Raw genomic sequence first — 23,149 nt, 5'->3', positions numbered from 1 at the left:
CATTGCGTATACGGGGTGGCTAGTTTTTCTAGCACAATCTCTCCTCCGTCCTTCAACAAATCTGCTGTTACCTGATCCTCAACAGCTGCTTAAATTTCCCCCTTTGCATTGCTCCTAAGGCTTTCTTTACTTCCTCCTTCATTACTGGCGGGATGTCCCATTGCTGTGCTCAAATGCCTCTCTCAGTAATGTTCCGATTGCATTCGCTACTGTATAGATTTGTGTAAAACTGTTCAGCTACTTTAACTGTCTTATCCATATTGCTAATGGCATTGCCCTCTTAGTCTTTTAGCGCATACATCTGGTTTTTACCTATACCTAGTTTTGTCTTCTCTGCTTTTAGGCTACCTCCATTCTTTAGAGCATGCTCGATTTTCTCCACGTTGAACTTCCTTATGTCGACTACCTTGCTTATTTATTAACTTCGATAGCTCTGCTAGTTGTCTGTGGAGTTAGATGTCCTCATACTTTGCCGTTTCTTAATCAGATCTTTAGTCTCCCGAGGTAGCTTTCTGGTATCCTGTCGAAGCATCCTACCACCTACTTCTGCGGCGCACTCCATAACGATAGCTGTGAGACTACCGTTCATTGTTTCAACATTACGGTTGTCTTCTTCATTTAAAGCTGAAAGTCTGTTCTGCAGTGATATTCTGAATTCCTCTACCTTCCCTCTTAATGCTAACTCGTTAACAGCCTTCTGATTCACTAGTTTCCTCCGTTCCCTCTTCCAATCAAAGCTAATATGAGACCTCACCATTCTGTGGTCGCTACAACGGACCTTTCCAAGGACCTCCACATCCTCTACGATGCCAGAGTGAGTGCACAGTATGAAGTCTATTTCATTTTTAGTCTCACCATCGGGGCTCTTCCACGTCCGCTTCCTGTTCTCTCGTGCGGAAGAAGGTATTCATGATCCGTAAAATGTTTCTATCTGCGAACTCTACTAATAGCTCTCCCCTGCTATTCCTAGAACCTATGCCATAGTCACCTACCGCCTGGTCTCCAGCCTGCTGTTCAAGACTGAAGCAATATACATCACTACGCCAGCTCCAAGACACATTTTGTCATATGCTTTGTCAGGGGGCATGCAAAATACGTGACTACGGGGCATGGTACGGGGCATGGTGACTACGGGGCATAACAACAGCTGAGTTATCAAGAAGTTTTCAAGTTATCACTCTTTCAGTAGGGGTCTTAAGTCATGAGGCTCTGGCCATGTGCCATGCTAGACTGACCAACCATTGCTGGCCAGTCACCATGTAGTCTGACAGCTGCTACAGAAAATTCAGTTTACAAGCTAGAATCGAACCACTCGCTAGCCCTTACAGGCATATCAAGCGGGTTCCTCTATTCATTCAAAATCATGTAATATTTTCTTTCTAGAAAATGGGATGGCACAAGCACCTCTGCTTTGAAGCATAGTGTTCACAAAGTACCAGCACTTTCATATTTCTCGACTGAAAGCTGTCGTTGTACGTTGCAGTCAAACAGTTTTAATCAGGTAAATAGTCTGTTTTATGTCATAAGCAGGGACTTCAATAAACCGCACTATTTACAGGCCTCAATTTCTCTCAACAGCATTCAATGATTATGGCAAGGAGGCAACCAGCCCTGAAGGTATGATTTTCTTTCAGAAGCATTAAATGATTATGATTATGAGGCAATCAGTCCTGAAGCTGTGAAGTATGAGAGGTATGCAGTGAGTTCCGACTTTTATATCTTGCTTGATTAGGTGAATGATTTTAAAGATGTCATATTATAACGAGAGCCTGGAGCAAACACTTTTTCCAAAATTATACTCGCTCAAATAGTCCCTCCTCAAGCTTTGACGCACTTTGCTACCAGTGCATTAATGTCAGCATGTCACCATAGAAGAATGGGAGTGACCTTATACGAGACCAACAGTGCACAGAATTGTTGAAAGAGGTGCAGTGAGAAAAGCGCACACTTTAGATGTTGCCTCTTCTTAAGAAATAGCCATAGCCTAACGACATGAGGGCAGGGCTGCATGGCATACAAACAACTGCCCTTGCTCTACATCAGCAGTGACCTGCACACTGCTGGCAGAAATATATTTTTGCATGTGGGGAGTGCAGGGAACAGTGATGGGTTCCTCACGTAAAAGGACATTAGAAAATTACATCCCGAGGCTTTACTTATAGCACACTACTTCTATCTCATGTTCAAGCTCTACATTAGTCAGTTGTGACTTTTTGCAATAAAGTTCATTTACACATTGCTTTCAAGCAGTTATACCCCATACTAGTCTGCTTTCTGTAGTACACTACTGAGTTGAGATGATTTTCGAGAGGAGCACGTGGTTTTCAGAGGCGCAGCTGCAGCCCTGCCAGCAGATTTTGGGTGGCCCCGAAAAGGGCCGTTATCTTCAGAGATGAAAGCAGCGCCAGGCAAGGTTTCTTCAAAGGCTTCAGGGCTGGAGATGTCGATGTAGAAAGGTACATACACACACATTTTGGTGCATGCACCTCAGAAAGGATGACTCCAAAGCTGTGTCATATATCTTCAGTGGCTTATGCCAGCACAACTGCTAGCTGTCTGAATGGTAGTGGTGTTGAGGAATTGGCGGAGTCGCAGCGGAGCACCAGACAGAGACGACCAGCGTGGCAGGCTTCTAGTTCCGGACTGCGCGTGCCGGGCGTGCGCTCCGAGCACGCGCTGTCGTTCTTTATTTTCTTTTGTCGCGGGAACGCCGATCTCAGCGCCTGCGCTGTATAGCGTCGCCGGGCGCTACAGGGCCCCCCGCCTAGACGGAACGTCGGAATGTACGTGCCGACGGGGCAGAGATGGAGTAGCCACGGCAGGCAAGCAGGCAGCTAGAGTAACAGTGTCCCCACGGGGTCGCTACAAGGTCCGGTAAGTTCAGGTCAGAGGCCGGGAAGAGCAGTCGGGTGGAGTGCGCCGGCTCAGGTGGACGAGCCTGGCTGCTGCGCAAGGGGCGAATGATGCAGGGTGCCGAGCTGACAACGGACATGGGAGCAGGGGAGGCCATGGTCGGGCCGTCACCGACTGTAGTGCTGCCCGCGGACACAAGTGTCGTCGGTGTGGGGACGTTGGAGCTGGTGTCGGTGGGAATCCGGCGCGGCGAGTACGTCGGCACAAGCGCTGGAGTGGGCGAAACGCCTCCGTGGCCTGACAGCAGCTGTGTTTTGACCATCGACATAGCGGCGACAGCTGTGACGATGCCGGAGCAAGTTGCTGGGCTCAATGCCAGGTGCTTGGGCGAAGCGGGAGTGACAGTCCGGAGCGACTGGCCAGTGCTGATGCGCGTGTGGGCACGGTTGGCTGTAGGTGGCTGCCAGGAGGTTGTGGCAGTGACATGCCGTGGAGCTGAGACTGCTACATCAGACGGCTGGCTGACAGCAACAGGCACAGCTGGTAGTTGGACAGTTGCTGCACTACTCGGTGTGGGTAGCTCGACCATTCGGTGCCGAGGGTGGCTCAAGTCAGGCACCAAAGCAGACGCTTGCTGCAGCGGTGTCGAGCTGCCAGGGTCAGAATCCGAGAAGCAGTTGATCGTACTGAGGGCTTGGGGTGGGGCCTCTTGGGCAGGCGGTGTGGTCGCCAGGGTAGTGGGGCTGGTATGTGGCATATGCTGCGGTGGCGGCGGCACCCTCACAGCAGAGGTCTGCAGAGCTGTTGGCGGTAGTGACGAGGTAGATGGGGATGCCGGAAACCTCGGCACGGCTGCTGCCGCAGAGTCGTCTTTGGCTGCAGGAGGCTCTGGCGACAACGCCACTGAAGCGCAAAGAGGCAGAGCCAGAGACGCGGGTCGGATAGTAGTGGGAGCAGGACGCGAGGCGGAGCTCGTGCGGATCCCACCTGGTGTGGCGTCGAAAGAGACAGCCGGGCTGGAGACGCTGGACGGGAGTGGCGGCGATGCGGCGAGGGGCTGCTGAGGCGGGCCGGGTTCTGATGAAGGCTGCGTGGGCGCGAGCGAGGCCGGTGCAGGGCCAGAGGCTGGCGGCGGCGAAAACGGGTCCGCTGCGTCGTAGAGCGGCGGCGGAACGTAGTAGGCGCCGAAGTACGCCAAGACGGCCGCACGCAGCTCATCGTATGGCCGGCCGCCGAAAGCAGAGTAGGTGAGCCGACGCAGGAGGTCGGCCGGGAGGATGTCACAAAGGACTTCGTGTTTGAACGGCTGGATGGTGATGCCGTTCAGGTACATCGCAGCCTCCAGTTGGGCGAACCACCCGCCGACGCCTGCAGGCCGGAACGCCGGGAGCGGCGGGTCGAAACTTGGGTGCTGCCAGTACGCCATGCTGGAACGCCGCTGAGATAGAAGGCACGGTTCGCCGGGTCACCACTGTTGAGGTATTAGCGGGGTCGCAGCGGAGCACCAGACAGAGACGACCAGCGTGGCAGGCTTCTAGTTCCGGACTGCGCGTGCCGGGCGTGCGCTCCGAGCACGCGCTGTTGTTCTTTATTTTCTTTTGTCGCGGGAACGCCGATCTCAGCGCCTGCGCTTTATAGCGTCGCCGGGCGCTACAGTGGCATCCTGCTACTAAGCACAAAGCTACAAGTCACATGCAAGCTGTGCTGCATTTCGATAGATGCAAAATACAGAAGCAGTGTGGCTTTGGCATCCCTGTGCTGATCTCAATGACACAAGTTTGATCCTAACAGCAGCAGCCATAGTTCGATGGAGGTGAAATGCAAAAATGCTTGTGTGCCGTGCGATGTCAGTGCACATAAACCAAACCCAGGTAGTCAAGATGAATGATGCATACTTTGAGCTGTTCCCTTCATACGGAACATATTACTTATGGCAAAGGCTTGCCGCGGTGGCTCAGTGGTTACGGCGCTTGGCTGCTGACCCGAAAGACACGGGTTCGATCCTGGCCGCGGCGGTTGAATTTCTTTGGAGGCAAAATTCTAGAGGCCCGTGTGCTGTGCGATGTCAGTGCACGTTAAAGAACCCCAGGTGGTGGAAATTTCCAGAGCCATTCACTACGCCGTCCCTCATAGCCTGAGTTGCTTTGGGACGTTAAACCCCAATAAACCAAACCGAACTTATGACAAAGGTTCTGCCAATACCAATTCTGGCTTTCAGTGCAGGTGAAGCAGTGGCAAAATGACATGCCCTCGCTTATATCTCAACTTCAGGCATTGGACCTTCTCTTTGATGTCTGACAGGGGCCAGGTCATTATCTCATCGCCAAGAGCACGGCAGCGCCAAATGTTCAGCCTTGATGAGGGGAGTGGGGTCTTGTAAAAATCCTTGGCATTGGGCAAAATGCCAGCCTTGACAGTATTTTCATACACATCGATGATGACAACAGGGCGATCTTCTACAAGGTAGCACTCCCCTACCTTCACACTCCTCTCCATTTGCTGCGTGCTATGGTGTGGCAGCAGTCTTTGCTCCGACATTCTTCTGCTTAGCTGCGCTAGAGGCTTGCTGGACGTCCGTAGCAGCTTCTTCATTCTCCCAAGATGGCTTTCGAATGGGAAAGCACTGAAGCTGTCCAGAGGCCCATGGTCCAGGCATTGCTGTGGCAGATGAATAAGCGAATGAACGTTGTAGACAAGTTGCTTGGGTCCATACAGCTTGCCGAACTCCTGCACAAAATACATGAGCAAGTCCCGAGCAAACTCGTTCAGTGCTGCATGATGTTCTGGCGACACGAGTATGCGTACAGCCACATGAAAAATCACAAAGTGCTCGTACTGCTCTTTTGTTAAAATAGAATTCAGCACAACTGGCCCCAGGTAAAGGAGAAATGAACGAAATTCCGTTGCCTTCCATCTGTCCAGTTCTTCAGTTCCCCTCGGCTTCCGCTGAAAGAAGCTGGGGAAGTCTGTGGCTGCTTCTCGTAACCTGTTATTGAGCTCAGCCCTTTGAACTCTGCCCAGCCTTGCTGCGTGTCCTTTGCAGACCCAGTTTCTGAGAAGGCGCCGCATCACGCCCAGGCAGACGAGGTGCATGTATTCCGTTGGGAAACATGCCACCATGTCGATATTTAGAGATGTAAATGGCGAAACGCCAGTGTGGTGCCGCTCGTCTGCCTGGGAACGAAATGATTCATTTGTGCGCTGCGGTGCATGCAGCTCAGGAAACGTGAGCCTGCCTTCAAGGTAGCACCCTTTCTGACTGCAGCGTTCACATGCGTGATAGCCACTATGGCCAGTAATGGCTTTCACGAAGCTCCTAGCAGGGGCATCGCAGATTACAGCAGCGAGAGTAACATTCGCATGACTTCCTTTGATGACCAGTCCATGACAGGTCAGGTGGTCAACTTCCTTGAGGAATGGGGCCAGGTAGTCTGCAAGGCACGGCGGTTTCCCTGCACCACAGTATGCGCTGACCATGAAAGGTGCAGAAGCGGTAATGTTGGTAACACGGCACAAAATAGGCCACAGCGCAGTCTGGGTGCTTTTATGCAATGGCAATCCATCAATGTTCACATGAAGCTGGACATTTTGTGGCACAGGTCCATGCCCAACTGCCTGTGCAATTCCGTCCGCAAGGCCAAAATGCACAAAAGACCCATCGTGCTCCAGGTTGGCTTTTCTTTCGGTTTTCATCAAGGTCCTTGCGTCTTTGGGAAGGCCTGCGATCCCTTGCCGGCGGCAAAACTTGAGGACGTCATTAAGGCATGTGTGAGTCATATTATGCTTGCTTGCAATGTGGGCTAATTCTTGTGCTGGAGAAAGCTCTGCTTCCACAGGCATTTGAAAGAAAGCTTCACTTTGCTGGCTGCCCGCTGGGTTGACTGGGGATGCAGCATCAGCAGGCATTACTTCACTGCTATCGCTGTCATCTGACTCACTGTCATTTGAGTCACTCTCGCTAGAGTCGCTGCACTGGCTGTTCTGCGCTGAACGATCACCCTCATCTGCGCCGCCTTCTAAACGTGATGTGGGCAAGCGTCCTCCTTGAGAGTCTACTTCGTCGGCTAGTCCGCTGCCGCTGGCGCAAGCACCGTCGGCGCCGACTTGCATTTTCAGCCGCTTGCTTGCCCCTGATCCTGAGGGTGACGGGCCTGGAATGCCGCACAAGTCTTCCGAGGGGGCTTCTTCGCAACCTCGTCGCATCGGAGGGAGTGCAGGGGAAGGCTTGGCTGCGACTTCAGGGATGCCGAGTTCCTCCAAGATTTGTTGATACTGCTTCCTCACGGTGCGGTACTTTTGCCACTTCGATGGCATCGCGAAGCTGAAATAAAGCTGCGCAGTTCCAAGCAGTCCCAAATGTCGAACAAACGATGACCACGAACGAGGACCGACCGCGTGCACGGACAAACGACAAAAGAGGAAAAGAGGAGAGCGCCAGCAATAGCCAAAGCAGCGAGGCAGCCAGCAGTAGCCAAAGCCAGCAGCGTCAGCGACGTTAGCAGCGTAGAGGAAGGTGGAATTCATCAATAAATGATTAATAAATGAATTCATGATCAAAACTCTGTAGAGGTTTTTTGACCGTGGGTGGAGTGCTTAAAAAAGACCCCATTTGATTCTGCCACCTCCTTTAATTGCTCTTCAGGCCAGTTATCTCTTGCTCTCTCGGTCTGCTGGACAGCACTTTCTCCCAATGTTCAAGTGCTAGGTTGTTACGGCGAAAATATGTTTTAGCAGCTCATATACGCCGGTATATGGTGACGCTGGACATAATCCCGTTGCATGCGCCGTTGGTACGTCCTGTCGTTCCGCGCTTCCTGTGCACCGAATAGCCAAGTGTGAACGTGGGGACGAATGTTGCAATAACCGTCAAAGGCTGCTGTCATGAATTAGGGCAACAGTCATGGCACTGGCAAAGGCGCGTCATCGTGCAGGCCTGCATGTTTTCGCGTCCTTTTGTATAGTGTACTTGCGATGTTAAAGAACCCCAGGTGGACGAAATTTCCGGGGCCCTTGACTACGGCGGCCCTCATAGCCTGAGTCGCTTTGGGATTTTAAACCCCCATAAACCATGAACCAAACCTTTTGTGTAGCAGTGGTAGGTTTATTTCTTGAGACGCCCATGCATGCAACACATAATGGACATTTATTCTGATATCTACTGCGGTGTATCTTGTGCAAGATTCTCCGAAACTCCGCTCGCTCCAAGGACACGTCTGTTCTGTTCAGTGTTCAGTCCTTCTGGGCTTCATTTGCGCGCGCCACCAGCGTGGACCACCACATGTGAACTTTTATGCTCTACTCCCCCTCCCAATAGGTCACAGATCAAGGAATCGTGATAGCAATAAAAAGATTTAATCAATTTTCTTATGGTAGGTCACGGTGGAAGAAACAGCTAGTGTGGTAGGTGCCTCTTATTTACTTTTTAGCTTTTCTCGCTGTCCCTCCTGCGGGACTTTGGATGAAAGCGCTGTAAGTCCTCGGGCAGTGCCGTGCCCACCGTTTTTATCGTGAGCTACTACATATGCCTTATGGGCTCGGGGAATCTGCTGCAAGATTCGAACAACGACTTTCGATATTTGACTGCGTGTAGTTGCTGAGTCATTGCTGTTTCTTCAGCTTCCTTTGGAAGCCTCGTTCGAATTGACGCGCACGCTCTTACTCCTAGCTTATTGTCCACGATTACTGCTGTCATCGCGTCCCTGTCACCGTATTCCGCCGTACGTTATACATTTATTCGCATTTCATTTGGTGTCTCGTAACATTCAGTATACTCCGGGTGCATACTCCTCGGTACGGGGGAAATGCGGAAACTAAATATGCATCTGCTACCTTACTTCCAGTGACCTTTTTGTCCTATCATGACGATCTTTTTCAGAAGTGTACCCTCCAACGAGTTTTACTTGTGACCATACACCTGAGCCCACAGTGTACCTGAACCACCGTGGCGCTAAAACTTCTCATAAAGAACTTGCAAAACAAAAAATTAAAAATTTTTCTGTTTGTCGCCTGTGGCCGCTTCGTTGGGAGGGAAAAAATTGTAAGGCTTTTTACCTACGCATCAGTTTCAATACGCCAAAAATTGAGGGTAGTGGCGCTAGTCAACGGTACGCTTCAATGTGTTTTTTTTTTTTCAAAAAAGACCTCCATGACGCGTGTTCTTCCTCGATCTCAACGTGCTGTCCGCGCTGCACACGTGCGAGTTCGATTGTCCCGCACGTGTTTTTCAAGCGGAAGATCCCCATTTGAAATCATCGTGCGAGCCGTAAAGTCGATTCGCGTAAGTATGTATACCTGCTGTTCTGTTACGTCGCCTGCTTTGGTTAGGTTAATGCCGTGATTGTGTTCTGTCGAATACCTGTGGTTAGTTGCTCAAAGTTTCACTGAGAAAATTCGGAAGAAAATTGCGCGGGATTGTTGAATAGGTCCTGACAGGGTCCCTATCGCTTCCCCGTGCAGATCAATTAATGAGAGGCGAATTAATAAGAAAAAGAGAAGGTGCTACGCGCTCAGCGCAGCCGTGCGCGCTGGAGCGATAACAGTGAATGCATGCCAAGCCCTTTCTACTGAACTGCTGTGAGCGTTTTCTAGAGACGGCCGAAAAATGCGATTTGTGCTTAATTTTCTCCACTAGCACCAAACGCGAATTTTTGCACGCGACTTGGTTGCCACGTGCAATGGCGTAGCTTGTCACGGTCGTATTTGCTCTCATTGGCGCTGAATTCTTGCTTCAGTTGTGTGATTTAGCGATCTAAAATGCGATTAGGCATGTTTTTTTCCCCTACCTCTTAACACGATTTCCTATACGCGACAGTAATTGCGTAAGATGTAGCGTAGCTTCTCTCTAGTATTTTCTTGATGTGTCGCCGAGTTCCTATGTTCAGTGCTGCATTAAGGCATAATTCCGCGGCAGTTCACGTTTCCTTTGCTAATTGATAGGCGAGCCTTGCCGCGGTGGCTCTGTGGTTAGGGCGCTCGACTGCTGAGCCGGAGAACGCGGATTCGATCCCGGCCGTGGCGGCCGCGCTTTGATGGAGGCGAACGCAATGCTCCCGTGTATTATCCGATGCCAGTGCACGTGTAAGGCCCCCAGATATCGGAAATTACCGGCGCCCTCCATTACGGCGTCCCGCGCCGATGTCGCTTTGGGAACCTCGTGCACCGCCATTGATAGGCGAGTAGTTGGATGTGTTCAGCTACTGACATTGAAGCGTTGCATGCGCAATGTATGGAACGGCATGTCGAATTGCGAGTGTGTGTGAAATTTATGCTTCCCAGCCGTCCTTTTTGAACCCTGTCTTCTCTGTGCAGCATGCCTAAGCGCTTTGCTGTGGTGAGGTTTCCAGAGGAAAACAGTGTGGCAGCTGTCCCCCTGACGTGGCTGTCAGAAGACCACTGTTCATGCCAGTGGCCTGTCACAAGAGGAGTTGACGTCCTCCGCCTGGCAGAGGAGGAGGCTGACCCAGCCTCTGCTGACGGCGAGTGGCAACAGTTTCCTGTGTCTGTTGTCGCCAGGAGCCGTGAGCAATTGCATTATAGACATTATGCAATGAGGGCATAAATGATGAGTCTGCTGTTGTGGAAAGCTCACTGCCTGCCGAGAAGTTTCATTCCCAGCTGCTGCTTTGTCACATATCTGCGAAAGCAAGAGGGTGGATGCATTCTCACCCACTACATGTATAAAGTGTTGTCTTTACTTAATTTGCATTAACTCTACATGGGCAGTATGAATGTTGCATCTCGAAACCAGGGGATGGGAAGCCGCCACTTTTTGAGAACACTTGCTGCTCCCAAGGATCATAGTTTAAGGGTTTAAGACGGCGAGATCTGGTCTGTGGATGTGTCTCTGGCTTTACCATGGCTGTTTGAGGTGTTTTGGGCTGCAGAGCAAGAATCCAAAGGTCTGCTGCTAAAGAGAAGGAATAGCCATACGGCAAAAAGGCTAGTTTGCCTGCAGTTATCATGAACCAGTGCACAGGAATAAGGCTGTTGTGCATACAGGTCGTCAACAAAAATGCTTTGAAAAATGAATAATCGGAGGAAAGGATATTTTCTAGTTATACCTATGTTTACAACATTTACTGAGGCACTTAAGCCTCTTCTTCCTTCTGCTGTCGAGATTGTTTTGCACAGCAATGTACAGGCAAGCTTTTCTCGATAGCTGTGTGCTCAACAGTGCAGTGAATGTTCACATGTCCACTCTCAAGGAGGGACATGCAGATTATAAACTCAAACCTTGACTGGGTACCCTGTTTGATGCCGGGTCATGGACAACTATGTAGGCTACTGCCTCGACATCTTCATATTTCCATTGCTGTAAACACTGACAGTATAGGTCAAATGTTTAGGGGAATACCCCAAGGTGGAGTAAATTTGTAATAAGGGAGTAATTACTCATTGGCATCCACCAAAGCACAGCCATACGGCCACAAAGGAAAGCTATACAGTTTTCTCAGAAACTTCGTAGTTAAAGAAAAACTACTTTAAATACGAAGTTTCTGAGAAAGCTGTACAGCTTTCCTTTGTAGCTGTATGGCTGCGTGTGGGTGGATGCCAGTGAGTAATTACTCCCTTATTACTGACAGTATAGCAAGTGGGATGCTGTTGCAGCGAGCACGCTCCATCCACAGAGCCTGGAACATTGCTTGAGCTGCACTATAGGTTCCAACGCAGTTCAGAGCAGCCCCAGGAAACATTCAGCTTGAGCTTTCATTTGTATAGTTTTGAAAGTTGCCAAAATTTTGCTGATCATATCCTCATTTATGCAGTTCTTTTTCTGAACACTACCTCACTTTTTGCAAGCCCCGTACAGCTGTCGTAAGCAGTGAAACCATAGCACAAAAGAAAACAAAGCAATCATTGTCTTACAGGAACAAAATGAGCATGAATGCAGTGAGTTTGAACGAATACAAAGTTTTACTTCAGTAGCAACATATGAAAAGGCTGTAAATTAACTCACTAAGAATGATGACACGCTTTGATGCAAGCTGCTTTGTTGCTATGCCATTCACCCATCTGCTGGTAAAGTAATTATACATAGCTGTACAAGGACTTGTCATCTGCAAAGTGAAGTGATTTCTCGAGAAGACAAAGCAATTTAGCGATGCGAGTGCATCACATTCAGCGCAGCATTCTGGCAGATGCAGTTTGTAAGGATCGGTGCCATCACACATTTCAATTTGCAGTTGGAAACATAGTAGACTTGGTCTCGTGAGCTTTTCAAGCTACAAAGGACCAAGCACATGCACCTTTTATTTTGTCATACTGCTTAAAGTAAACTGAATTAAGACATCAAGCTGCATCACAGTGGTAAACAGCTATGCATCCAGACTAGGGCGTTCTCAAATATAGCAAGTGCTTGCTTTGCGAGCCTGAACTGTCAACATGTGCGAGTGATGTATAGGCCATTGCCAGTTCCTTCTTGGGTTTTTATTCTTCAAAAAGTGGTTGGAGTTGAGCGTAATAGATGAGCTGAATTCCAAAACAGTGTGTGGCAGATGCTTTGGGCTGGGCTGCACTGTGTTTCGTTTTCAAACAGTGATCAGTCCTTTTTTGGCATTTCATATTAAGAGTTCCAATGAGGTCTGTTGAGGAAAAAAGTTAAATTTTTCAATCCGGTGTCCTTGTAAATAAGTGAAGTTCTTTGCTCCCGAATAAAAATCAGTTCTAAAATAGGAAACAAACTGGATAGAGTTGTCGCTTTGAGGAGTATTTGTGTAATACTTGAATGCAAAATGGGGAAAGCATGCGGACTACATATAATCTGCAGCGATGTTATTGTTCACCAGCCCAATCATGGATCTCTTTTAGAAAAGCAATGTTAGAAAAGTTGATCATAGATGTGCCGGATTCCTGTGGATAGTTTAACTCATCAATATGTAGTGCACTTTTTCTTTTTTTTGAACTTGAGGTTAGTCACAGGCATCATGCAGCAATAAGTTTCTCTTTCACGCTTTGGTTTAGGGCAAACTCAAAAGCCGTGTGTGTACCATGTGATTTCAGTGCACATTAAAGGTGGTGGAAATTATTTCAGAGCCTTCCACTACGCTGTCTTTCACATCTTATGTGCAGCTTTGGGAACGACAATAAAGCCACACATAACTGTTCCTGGTAGCTCCTGGTTTGTGTATTGTAGCTGGAGCAAGCAATGATTGTTTTCGAAACTTTTACCAGCGCTGCAACTGGGGACAGGGAACAAGGAGAGACGGAAGGACGAGCGCTACTAACAACTGGCGCTACTAGCAGTTAGCAGCGCTTCTCCTTCCATCTCTCCTTGTTCCCTGTCCCCAGTTGCAGCGCTGGTAAAAGTTTTAAATATGACCCAACCAGCTCAAATCTCTGTGAAACAATGATTACAAGAAATACTCTAAGCTTAGGGAGTGGTTTGGAATACGGGCAATTATCTTTCTTCGCTTCTTTCACCCCCTTTATCCCTTCCCTTACGCACGTCGGGTGTCCACTGAGATATGTGAGACAGTTACTGTGCAGTTTCCTTTCCTCAAAAACAATTTTCATTTTTGTTTTGTATGTGGCACTTCATTGCCCATGTGTGTGCGTGCGTGTGTGTGTGTGTACTCTCCCCAGGGCTGTACTGTTCTTTTAAATCACAAACATGCATTCCTCTCAGGCTTTGCACTGGATACCTGAAAGAGCATACCATCTGTGCCAGTGCATTAATGTCTAGAATTTTATAAAATGTTGTAATTTCTTGTTTTATCAGTGTTTGTGAGGCGTTTGGATGCTTTTTGACGTCCAAGTGTAGTCTGACTTTTGCTTGCACTCAGATGTGTCTTAATCAGGGGTTGACCTAGCAAGAGCCCAGGCTTTTGCTTTTGTGTTCTGTACGAGTACTGCCTCATGTGAGTACTGCCTCATGTCTGTCGGTGTGTCACTGCCATGTCCTTTGATTTTGTGGAAAATGCCGCTTTCAGCATACCTGAGATTTTCCCTTTTTTTCAGGCACCTACTTGAACGCAGAGAGAAAAGTCAAGCGATACCAATACAACTCTGCAGTAGAGAGCTCTGCAGTTTCTGGTAATTGAAAAGATCTAAATTTATAGATAAATTAATGGAGGAAGAGTATCTCAGAGAAAAAGAATGACCATATTTACTCGCATAATAGGCGCACTTTTTTTTTTTCAGAAGGTCTGGCTCAAAGTTCAGGGTGCGCCTAACTCGGGGTAAAATTTCAGAAAATTTTTCGTCTCGCATTCTCGCACTTTAAAACTGAACGTACCATATAAACGCACACGTGTAAGGGCCTTACCATGGTCTCCCGAAGGAAAGATTAAATTAAAAAAAAAGCTTTTTGTGGCTGTCGAAGGTACGGGTACACAACTAGAATTCTAGGCACTGTAGCACGGGATCTGTGGTAGCGTGTTAGTTTATTGTAATTGTAGCTTTCGTGTGCCACTGCAGAGCGGTGCAATTTTTCCACAATGGGCAAGCACCTTAATAGGTACACGGCTGGGAGTTTGCTCTCAAACACAGGAAGTGTGCAGCGGTCCTGAAATCGACGTGGCTGAGAAATGCAGCAGTTGCGACTGGGCGTGCCTAAATTTTCGTATGTGACTCCAAGTGCCGTGGTTTTCGTGGGCTGAAGTCGGGAAGGTTTCCAGCTGGAGATGAAGCTTTCCAAACAGACATTTAAAGTGAGCATCCCTGTAAACTGCGTGTGGCTGTTCCATGCGATGTCGTTGTACGTGCTGTGGGTCCGCAGCAGCTGCGACGGCAGTAGCTCCAGTGAGGACTAGTAGTCAGTCCAGCTGTTAAAATAAGCTCGGGTTGTGGAATGTGCACGAGTGTCTTCTTTTTTCTTCACCTGAGATGGGGGAGGCGGGAGGGCGTCGGCTTGCAGTCGTGTAAATACAGTATTGATCAAGTGCAAAGTTCTGGGTGCGCCTATTATGCGAGTAAATACGGTATTTATGAAGTCTCAGTTACGAGATCTTCATGGAACATGTGGTTCTGTGTGCCGATTCCAGTTATGCCATTTAATGCTATGTAAAAGAAGCCCTTGTGCATATGATTACTATGTTGCAAGTTTTTTGTCTGAAGCTTTTAAGATTATTTTACTGCTCCAAACTTGCTTAAATGGATGTCATTAATTTGTCGTGACAGCAAGGAATGTAATAAGGGCAAATTTATCACCTTGCTAATCGCATAACTTGTGGAAATGGAACCAAGAACTTCCTTTCTCATTTCTAAACTGACCACTTGAAAACCTTGACAGAAATTTTATGATAGCCAGCGTGACGTATTACTCGTATTGCATTGTTTACAAGGCAGTGGTATGCATTTTGTAAGTTGCCTGCAGTGAAGATTTCTTTAAAGCCAATGAGAACAACATTGCATTGCATATACTGTAAAAGCTTGTTAATTTGAACCTCAATGGACCAAGAACATAAATAGTTTAAATGTCTAATGACCTTGAAAAAACTTCAGAAGTTCTTCCATGACAATAAACTTATTTTGTAAGACTGGGTGATGGGTTCCCAGCTTTTCAGATAACAGCTTGGCACTGACTAGTTTTTCATGTTTCCATTAATGATTTATTTTGGGCAAACTGTTGAGAGTGTTTAAGTAGAATTGCTCAAGATCACAAGGGCCTTCCTGGCATACTGCGCGGTTCAACACGGTGCGCTGCACTGCTGCTGTGTCAAACCCCTCACAAGTGGCACCGTCAGCGGTGAGAAGACTTCACTGCACAAACAGCAAATGGCACATGACAAGCGCACAGTTTCAGCTACTCTCGAAAGCTACTCTGCAGCATGGAATTCATCTTGCCATGCCAGTCATACCGGTTCGATATAATATAACAATTCCTTCCTGAATTGGTTCCACTTTTGACTTTCCCATCCTTTGCCATTCACTGGAGTGACACCATGCCCTAGACTTCAACAAATAACCAAGAGTGAATGAGGGGCGTGGCGTCTCTACAACCAATGAGCAAATGGGGAAATTCAAAAATGGATTGGGATTGGTTTGGGAATCATTATATTATACCACCCCTGTATGTTGCCTTCAGTCAGGGGCCCGTTCAAATAAACCGGGGCAATACCCATAGCATCTGAATTAATCATCGGTATGGCGCCATAGACATACTGTATTTACTCAAATGTAACGCGACCACGATAGTAACACAGTGGTCGACTTTGTGTACACAAAACAGGAAAAAAAGAGTGTGTGATGGTGATGTGAGAAACGAGGCTGAAGTTCGACAGAGATTTACTAGCAAGTATAAAAAAAAGAAATGGCTTTCCTGTGGCTCATTTTCATAGAAAATTAAGGACGTGCCTGTACAGGAGTTACTACCAGCGTTACCACGGGAAAGTTTTGCGTGCCCCTTTTGTCATGAGAGTAGTGAAAAAGATCAGATAAGACCAATATGATAATCAAGGATTCCCGCCATGCTGTCGCTATGTCAACTTCTTTTCAAAACTGAAACTTCTCGCAGTCTCAACCACGAGGGTGAGCCTTCCGAATGCCAGTGGTCGTCCTTGGCAGCATTTAAAAGAGCTATCATCCAACGCTTCGAGCCGCTGTAAAATTTCGTGAATTTGATGCTAGCGAAAAGTCTGTCAGGAACGGAGAAGAGCAGCGAGGGCACCTTTTCGGGCGCAACAGCAGCATTAAGCTTTCCGTGCTCCGGAATCTGATCACTAGCGTTAGCTTGTGACATCAGTGGTGCTGCAGGTGTTATAGTGTTCACTGAACTTTAAGAGAGCAAAACAATGGCCTTTACAACCTTGTGTGTTGTACTGTGTTTCCTGTGGAAGGTGCATGGAATTTGCGCTCAGTGTGCTAGGGAGCCATCTCTGGTGAATAGGTTCTCGCTGCTTTGCTGCTACTCTGATATGTGAGGTGCCGTGCCGCCGCCTCAGCTAAGTACTTGTGGCTCAGACTTTCTGTTGGTAAGCCAATGCGGTAGTCTAACTTCATTCTTGTTCTTTTTTTTTTTCGTTTCCTGAACTTTGGGACTAACTTGTCCTGCACCTTCAACAAACATTTGCATAAATTAGGCATAGTGTAAATTTTTCTTTTAATTATACTCGATTATAATGCAAGGGCGGACTTTGTATTTTCACTTCTGGTTAAAAAACTCGATACATTTCAGTAAATACGGTAAAGCACCTTTGGCCAGGACTAAGTAGTAAATAGGTTTTTGAGGAAAGGAAATGGCGTAGTATCTGCCTTATATATCTCACACCTGAACCGTGTGGTAAGGATAGGGAGGAAGGTAGGAGTGAAAGAACAGAGAGAGAAAGAGATGCCGTAGTGGAGGTCTCTGGAATAACTTCGACCATCTGGGGATTTTCGACATGCACTGACATCGCACAGCACACGGGCGCCTCTTGCGTTTCAGCTCCATCAAAACGTGGCCGCTGCAGTCGGATTCGAACCTGGGTACTCCGGCTCGGTAGACCTTACCACTGAGCCACCGCGGCGGGTAGTCTAAGTTGGCAGTTTCAATTTTCCGGGTTTCTGAGTTCAGGGGGGTCGAAACAACGAGCTTTTACTGTATTACATAAGGAGGCAGGCTTATTTTTGCATGTAATCAAATGGCATTTTTGGAATCTGCAATAAACATATGTATTCCTTAAGATTTCATAAGTGAATTCATTCACAAATTTTGGTCGAGATCCTCTTTCTTGTAATGTGCAACGTGTATGCTTACCCGCCTTCTGTCTTCTTTAGGGGATGAATTGGCTGCCCGTTTGGAGCCTCCGGTTCAACTGCCATCGCCCCGTAAGCCATCACTAATTTTTGTGTTCAATTGTAGAGTTCAATTCTTTTCACACAGCCTTTTGGCACTCACTTTCTTGTCAGAAGTGTGCTCATGTATTATGTTGGCAAGTGTTGGAGAGAAATGTGAATTTGAACTAAGGGAGGGAGGAAGGACTCCATGTGCTGACTGCTTTAGCAAGAGGTAGTTAAGCGCCTTCATCAAATTGCAGATGAGGACAAGTTTTCCATCTCAAAAACAGTGGTCAGTGTGCTGACGCTTTCCTCCCGTTTAAGTTTGCACTTATTCCTGGTCAGTTCTGCCAAAGGAAGCTTAGAAAGTTCACCTGCCATTTACCAGTAGCACTGTTGTTAATTGCAGTTTTTCACATTGTTTGCATTGCCACTAATGCTGCATTTCTTGTTTGCCTTCAGCCTCATTCTGCAATGCCCAAAGGGATAAGGAGGGAGAGGAGCACGGGGACATTGCAGAAGCTGAGGCCACCAGCCACCAGGCCGCCGCTGATCGTGAGGCTCTTAACTTTCATTACTCATATATCTGTGTCACCTTTTGTAGTACTAAAGCTTGATTTGCCAGGTTTCAAAATTTGTGCATTATGAATAGTTGCTGCTGGTGCAAACACTCGCTGCAGCATTTTTTTCCCTTTTTTTTGGACTTAGAGTTTGGAACACATAGAGCCGATCACACACAGTTCTGTACTGCAACGAGGGCGGGAGCTGGGAGGGGAACTGACAGCACTGGCATGCTTGGCTTTCCTACAGCATTCACAGTTGTGAGCAAAAGAGGAGAGACCACGCCAGTGACGATGACTGTGATTTTTCTACGTATAAGAGCGTGCCTGGAGGGAGTGTGTGGGCAGACAAACATATTTGGTCGGGTACCATATCCATATCTTGAAAACAGGTGCTGCACAGTGAGAAAGTGCTGGCACGTAGTTCTGTCTGTTTGCGTGGTCTCTCCACTTCGGTACTGGTGCAGACAGAAGTAAACGGAGCGTGCTGCACAAGAAAAAACTGTATTAGCACTGCCTCACTGAGCCAGACGAAAGCTTAAAATCGCCAGGTGCATGTGCACATCCCTAACCGGTGCGACCCTCCCATTGCTTTGCTTGCCTTGCTTTCGGCCGGTGTCAGTGTTGCACTATTGATAGTATGATCTGATGGTTGGGCCCTTTGTAGTGAGTGAGCATTTTGGAATGTGCAGACTGCTGCCTTGCTTTATCTGGGACAGCTGTAGGCATGTTTCTGCAGCAAATATCCAGTGTGTTTCGAAGTTTTGTTGCCGCTGGAACTCGACCGCGTGTCTCTGTCGACCAAATATGCTCGAAACACTCAACATGTCACCATAGTTTTCGGTTGGTTTGATATAGTTACCATTTATTTTCTGCCTTGTTTTTGCGTGGCGCCAATGCAGCCAGCAATGCATGCTCCCTGTACATCTCTCCTGCAGCACATTGCTACTGCACTGGAGCGTGCTGTAGTTGCTGACCTTAAAATAAGGTGAAACTCCTGCTCCTGGCGCCGGTTGTAGTGCATTCCAGCGTCGCCAGGATAGTGCTTGGTTGCAATATGTGTACTGTAAAACAGACTGATGTCTGTATATAACCCATCGCAGTTAAGCTCTCTAGCTCGGACAGAGCAGCTACAACTGCTGGCTGGAATCTCTCGTGGTTCATTTCATGATTAGTGGGTGCACATGGGTACGTGGGCCAAATCGTGCTCGGGTGGCACACACCAGTGACGCACCCGAGCTTTACTCCGCACATGAGAGCATGATATGCAGCCCACTGTCTCGGTGGCGTTAAGGTAAGGCGATAAGAGCAGGTTTCAGTGCAGGAGAGACAGGACGTATGCATTATTGCTGCTTCGGCACCCCGCAGGAGCAAGGCAAATCATCAGTGTGACTATAGTAAATGAATTCGAAACTGTGGCGGTAAATAGAGTGCTTCAAGTGTGTTTGGCGCAATTGAGTGCCCAAACAACAAAAATTCGAAACACGCAGGTTGTTTCCGGCACAAATATGCCTACAGCTGGCTCAGACAAAGCTTCTTAGTGGCAGCGTTGTCCTTGCTGGTTCTGCCATGTCAAGGCAGTGATCAGCGCATTGTGAAATGCCTGCTCGCTACAAAGGGCGTGACAATCCCATCATAATCATCATTAGCGCAACACTGACGCTGGTCGAATGCGAGGCAAGCTAGCAATCAGAGGGTCGCACTGGTTGAGGCGTGCATATATACACGTGGCAATTATTAGCACTTAGCATTAGCGTTAGATATCAGCACTTTGAGGGCACAACATATACAATGATCGCAGCATCACTGGCATAAACAGTGAAACCTAATTTAATTGGAAGTCATCAGGACTGCAAAAAATATTCTAATTAACCGGGTTTTCGAATTAACAGACCGCAGCAAAAAAAAAATGGACGCAGACAAAAATTTTGTTGCAAGAATATGCTACCTTTGTGATTACATTATAATTACCTACGAAAGGTTGACTCTCCAGCTCGTAGCCCTTGCTGGCCCTCCCCCCAAAAAAGGTCATTGCACATCCTAGCCCTGCATGCTTTGTCCCACCGCTGCATTTTGTTTTGTAGTTTCCCACTGGATGGCATCGCGGCGCACGCGAAACTGAAAGCGACAAATGTGTAACTACGCAATTATAAGGACAGCAGTCTGAAGCCACTGGAAATAACAAGCAGAAAAGCGGTGTTCCACACTCTCATGTGGCCTCTATGACAAGCAACAAACTAAACTACGATTCTGTAGTTTCATACTGCGGTGCGATGCACACCCTGGATATTAACGGTTGTAAATGTGTCCCTGTACTACCTACCACTTGTCCAAGGAAGTGATCGCCAGCGCACATGAGCTGGGTAAACAGCGCACAATTTGAATTTTCGTCAGAGGAACTGATTAGCATGCGAATTAGCAGCTTTTTTTATGTAAGGAGCCCCATGCATCCTGCCGGTGAACAGGCACCAGCACGGGGTGAGTACTACCTGCTGCTCGTCCAAACAACCTTAGACACCATTAGATAGATTAACTCTGTGTGCAGGTCGATCCCGAATTTCAGAATGATCCTAATTTGAAGGTTGACCTAACCCTCCTATCATGGCACACTACTCAAAGAAACGGCGCAGGGTGGCATTGCGTGCGAGTCAACCTGTCGCGGGCACATCAGAATGGTCGCATTGTGAAGCACACACTGACGATGTTAGGTGCAGGAGGTGCTTTGATGCCAGCACCTCTTCTAGGTGCTGTCTTGACCACGACCAGGCTGGAGATGAGCAACAAGCATGCGCACCACTGCCTCTAGTTTGGCCATGTCTTGACGAAGCGTTGGGGAGCCTGTCACGTGGAAGCTGGTATTCTCGCCTGCGTTGCAGTATAACATGTCTTTTCCTCTGAAGGCGCATGCTTCAGCGGTCCACAAGTCGTAGCTGATTCGTTTTTTGCTGAGAGTACTGGGACTGGGGTGCTTTGCATATTGAGCATCGGCATTACTAATCGGCAATGCTTTGCAGCGCTGCCTCGCGGCTGGAAGTGGCTGTCACTTCATCAGTTTGTGGCAAAATCAGGATCGGACATCCTCGCATGGCATCTCAGATCACCAAATAACCGGGCTAGTGCATGCCGCTGCTTTGAATTATATGATCAAATTTGCAGTATAAATAATGGGATTGCAGAAATTCTTCAAATTATCCGTGATTTCGAACCAACAGAGTTCGAATTATTGAGGTTATCCTGTATGTGGATGTGTCACTGTCTGATGTGCAGAAGCCTCCTCTGACTTAAATGTTTGTTTCAGCGATCACTCTGCGGGTGTTGCACCTTCTCCTGGAGGTGCGCCAGCAGCTGCGTCACAATTCTCAGCAGAATGAGAAGATTTTGGAGAAGCTGGCGGCGCTGGAGGCAGCGAACGGGGCTCAGGCTCCCGCTTCAGCCCCTTCAGCCCCAAGTGTGGAGCTGCCCACCCTACCTGCCTATACCCTGGAAGAATTGGAGGTAGCGGAAGCAGCAGTTCGGGATTCGGGCGTGGCCGCTGCTGTGGTAATCTCCTGTTTGTTTAGTTTTTTGCAGTGATTGCAGTGACCAGTAACAAATGTATGTCGGTTTTGTGCTTGTTTTTCCTAGTTCTATTAACAAATAAGTCACCCGCCAAGATTAGTTGGATGCAGTGGTTAGTAATGATGCTTTTCTTACCCATAATCCCTACTTAATGTGGCATGTGAATATACATATTAACCTTTTCTGGTCAGGTATACGGTATTGTTCATGTTTATCGTGAAGGCTTCAAAACATTTTTTCGCCTCAACCGCTGGCTCGTTTGGGGTAAAACTGGGCACAGAGCTTGTGTGCTGTGGTAACTTTTGTCCCATAGCATGCTTTGCAATGATACTTACTTGAATCAGCCGCAAATAATGCAACTCTGTAATCGTTTGCACCGAGATCCACGAACTGAAAGCCGCCGCCAACGCCAGATTGCCACGAAGGGCGGCAGTGGTGCCGTCGAGGGACCTGCGCAGCTTGTGATGTTGATCTCGACACACTTTGTGTCGTGGCGCATTCCTCCGTAAACAACAGATGGCGCCACGAACACCATTTTGTCAAAAACCTAGGGTTGCCGGCTTTCAGTTCATCAGTTTCGAACCGAACGATTACGGGTTTGCATCATGTGCGGCTGAACCAGGCAAGTACTGTTGACAAACTTACTACGAGTCAAAAGTTACCTGCAATACCCAAGTTCAGTGCACATTTTCAGTATAAACGAGCCAGCGGTTGGGGCGAGAAAATTTTTTAAAGTCTTCGCAATAAAGGTGTGCAATACTGTTCTTTCCCCACTGACTGCTTCACGAGTCAGTGTTCGTTTAGGTCTTTAGCCTCTCGCAAAGAAAGGGAGTGGCATGTCATGATTTGGTTATAAACACTTACTTGGTTATGAAGCATTTTTTTTTTCAGCTTCGCTGGGGCTTCAGCGGAACTGCGTCTCCTTTCTGTTTTGTTTTCTGTTTGGTGCTGACAGGTAGCTACTACGGTTGAAGATACAGTGTTATGACCAAAAAGAGGTCGTGTCGCATTTCTTATATTTTTGTAGCAGAGGAACCTGGTCCGCTTGGGTGGACGGTCCTTGCGGGAGGTGGGGTCGAATATTATGACAAACATCATGGGTGTGAGGGTGCAGGAGCAGTTTAGCCTTCACGGACGGAAGGGAAAGAAGGCATTCATCAACATGACGCTGTGCAAGGTGGCGACAGGTATATTTCATTTTTATTTTCTATTCTTCTGCTGCCTGTACCCTATTGGAAAAAAAGGCAATGATGTAAATATTGGAAACCAACACTGGAAACCTTGGTGGATTATGGTAATGGAAAATGCGTTGGAATAACTGGGCATGTTGGAATAACTGGGCATGTTGGAATGACTGGGCATGTTGGAATGACTGGGCACATTGGAATGACTGGGCATGTTGGAATGACGGGGCATGTTGGAATGACTGGGCAGGTTGGAATGACTGGGCATGTTGGAATGACTGGGCATGTTGGAATGACTGG

General features: G+C 47.9%; 2 protein-coding genes across 2 annotated transcripts; one reads left to right on the top strand and one right to left on the bottom strand.

Moving 5' to 3' along the window:
* Positions 1-4,983: 4,983 nt before the first annotated feature.
* Positions 4,984-8,124, bottom strand: LOC149370333 (uncharacterized). The gene has a single exon (XM_089561264.1). It carries the CDS (start codon positions 7,402-7,404, stop codon positions 5,068-5,070), a length of 2,337 nt encoding a protein of 778 aa, XP_089417390.1. The 5' UTR covers positions 7,405-8,124; the 3' UTR covers positions 4,984-5,067.
* An 885-nt stretch (positions 8,125-9,009) lies between these two features.
* On the top strand, positions 9,010-22,893 carry LOC149370332 (uncharacterized; the record flags this gene model as incomplete). The annotated part of the gene is made up of 7 exons (XM_089577568.1): positions 9,010-9,130; positions 10,162-10,370; positions 13,810-13,884; positions 17,548-17,598; positions 18,010-18,102; positions 21,406-21,647; positions 22,693-22,893. Coding segments are annotated over exons 2-7 (870 nt in total), but the record flags the coding sequence as incomplete, so codon positions are not given.
* Positions 22,894-23,149: the final 256 nt, after the last annotated feature.

The sequence above is a fragment of the Amblyomma mixtum genome, chromosome 1, assembly GCF_055824585.1.
Source record: "Amblyomma mixtum isolate Tamu chromosome 1, ASM5582458v1, whole genome shotgun sequence".
Classification (NCBI taxonomy): Eukaryota; Metazoa; Arthropoda; class Arachnida; order Ixodida; family Ixodidae; genus Amblyomma; species Amblyomma mixtum.
This window is presented reverse-complemented; position numbering and strand designations above follow the sequence as displayed.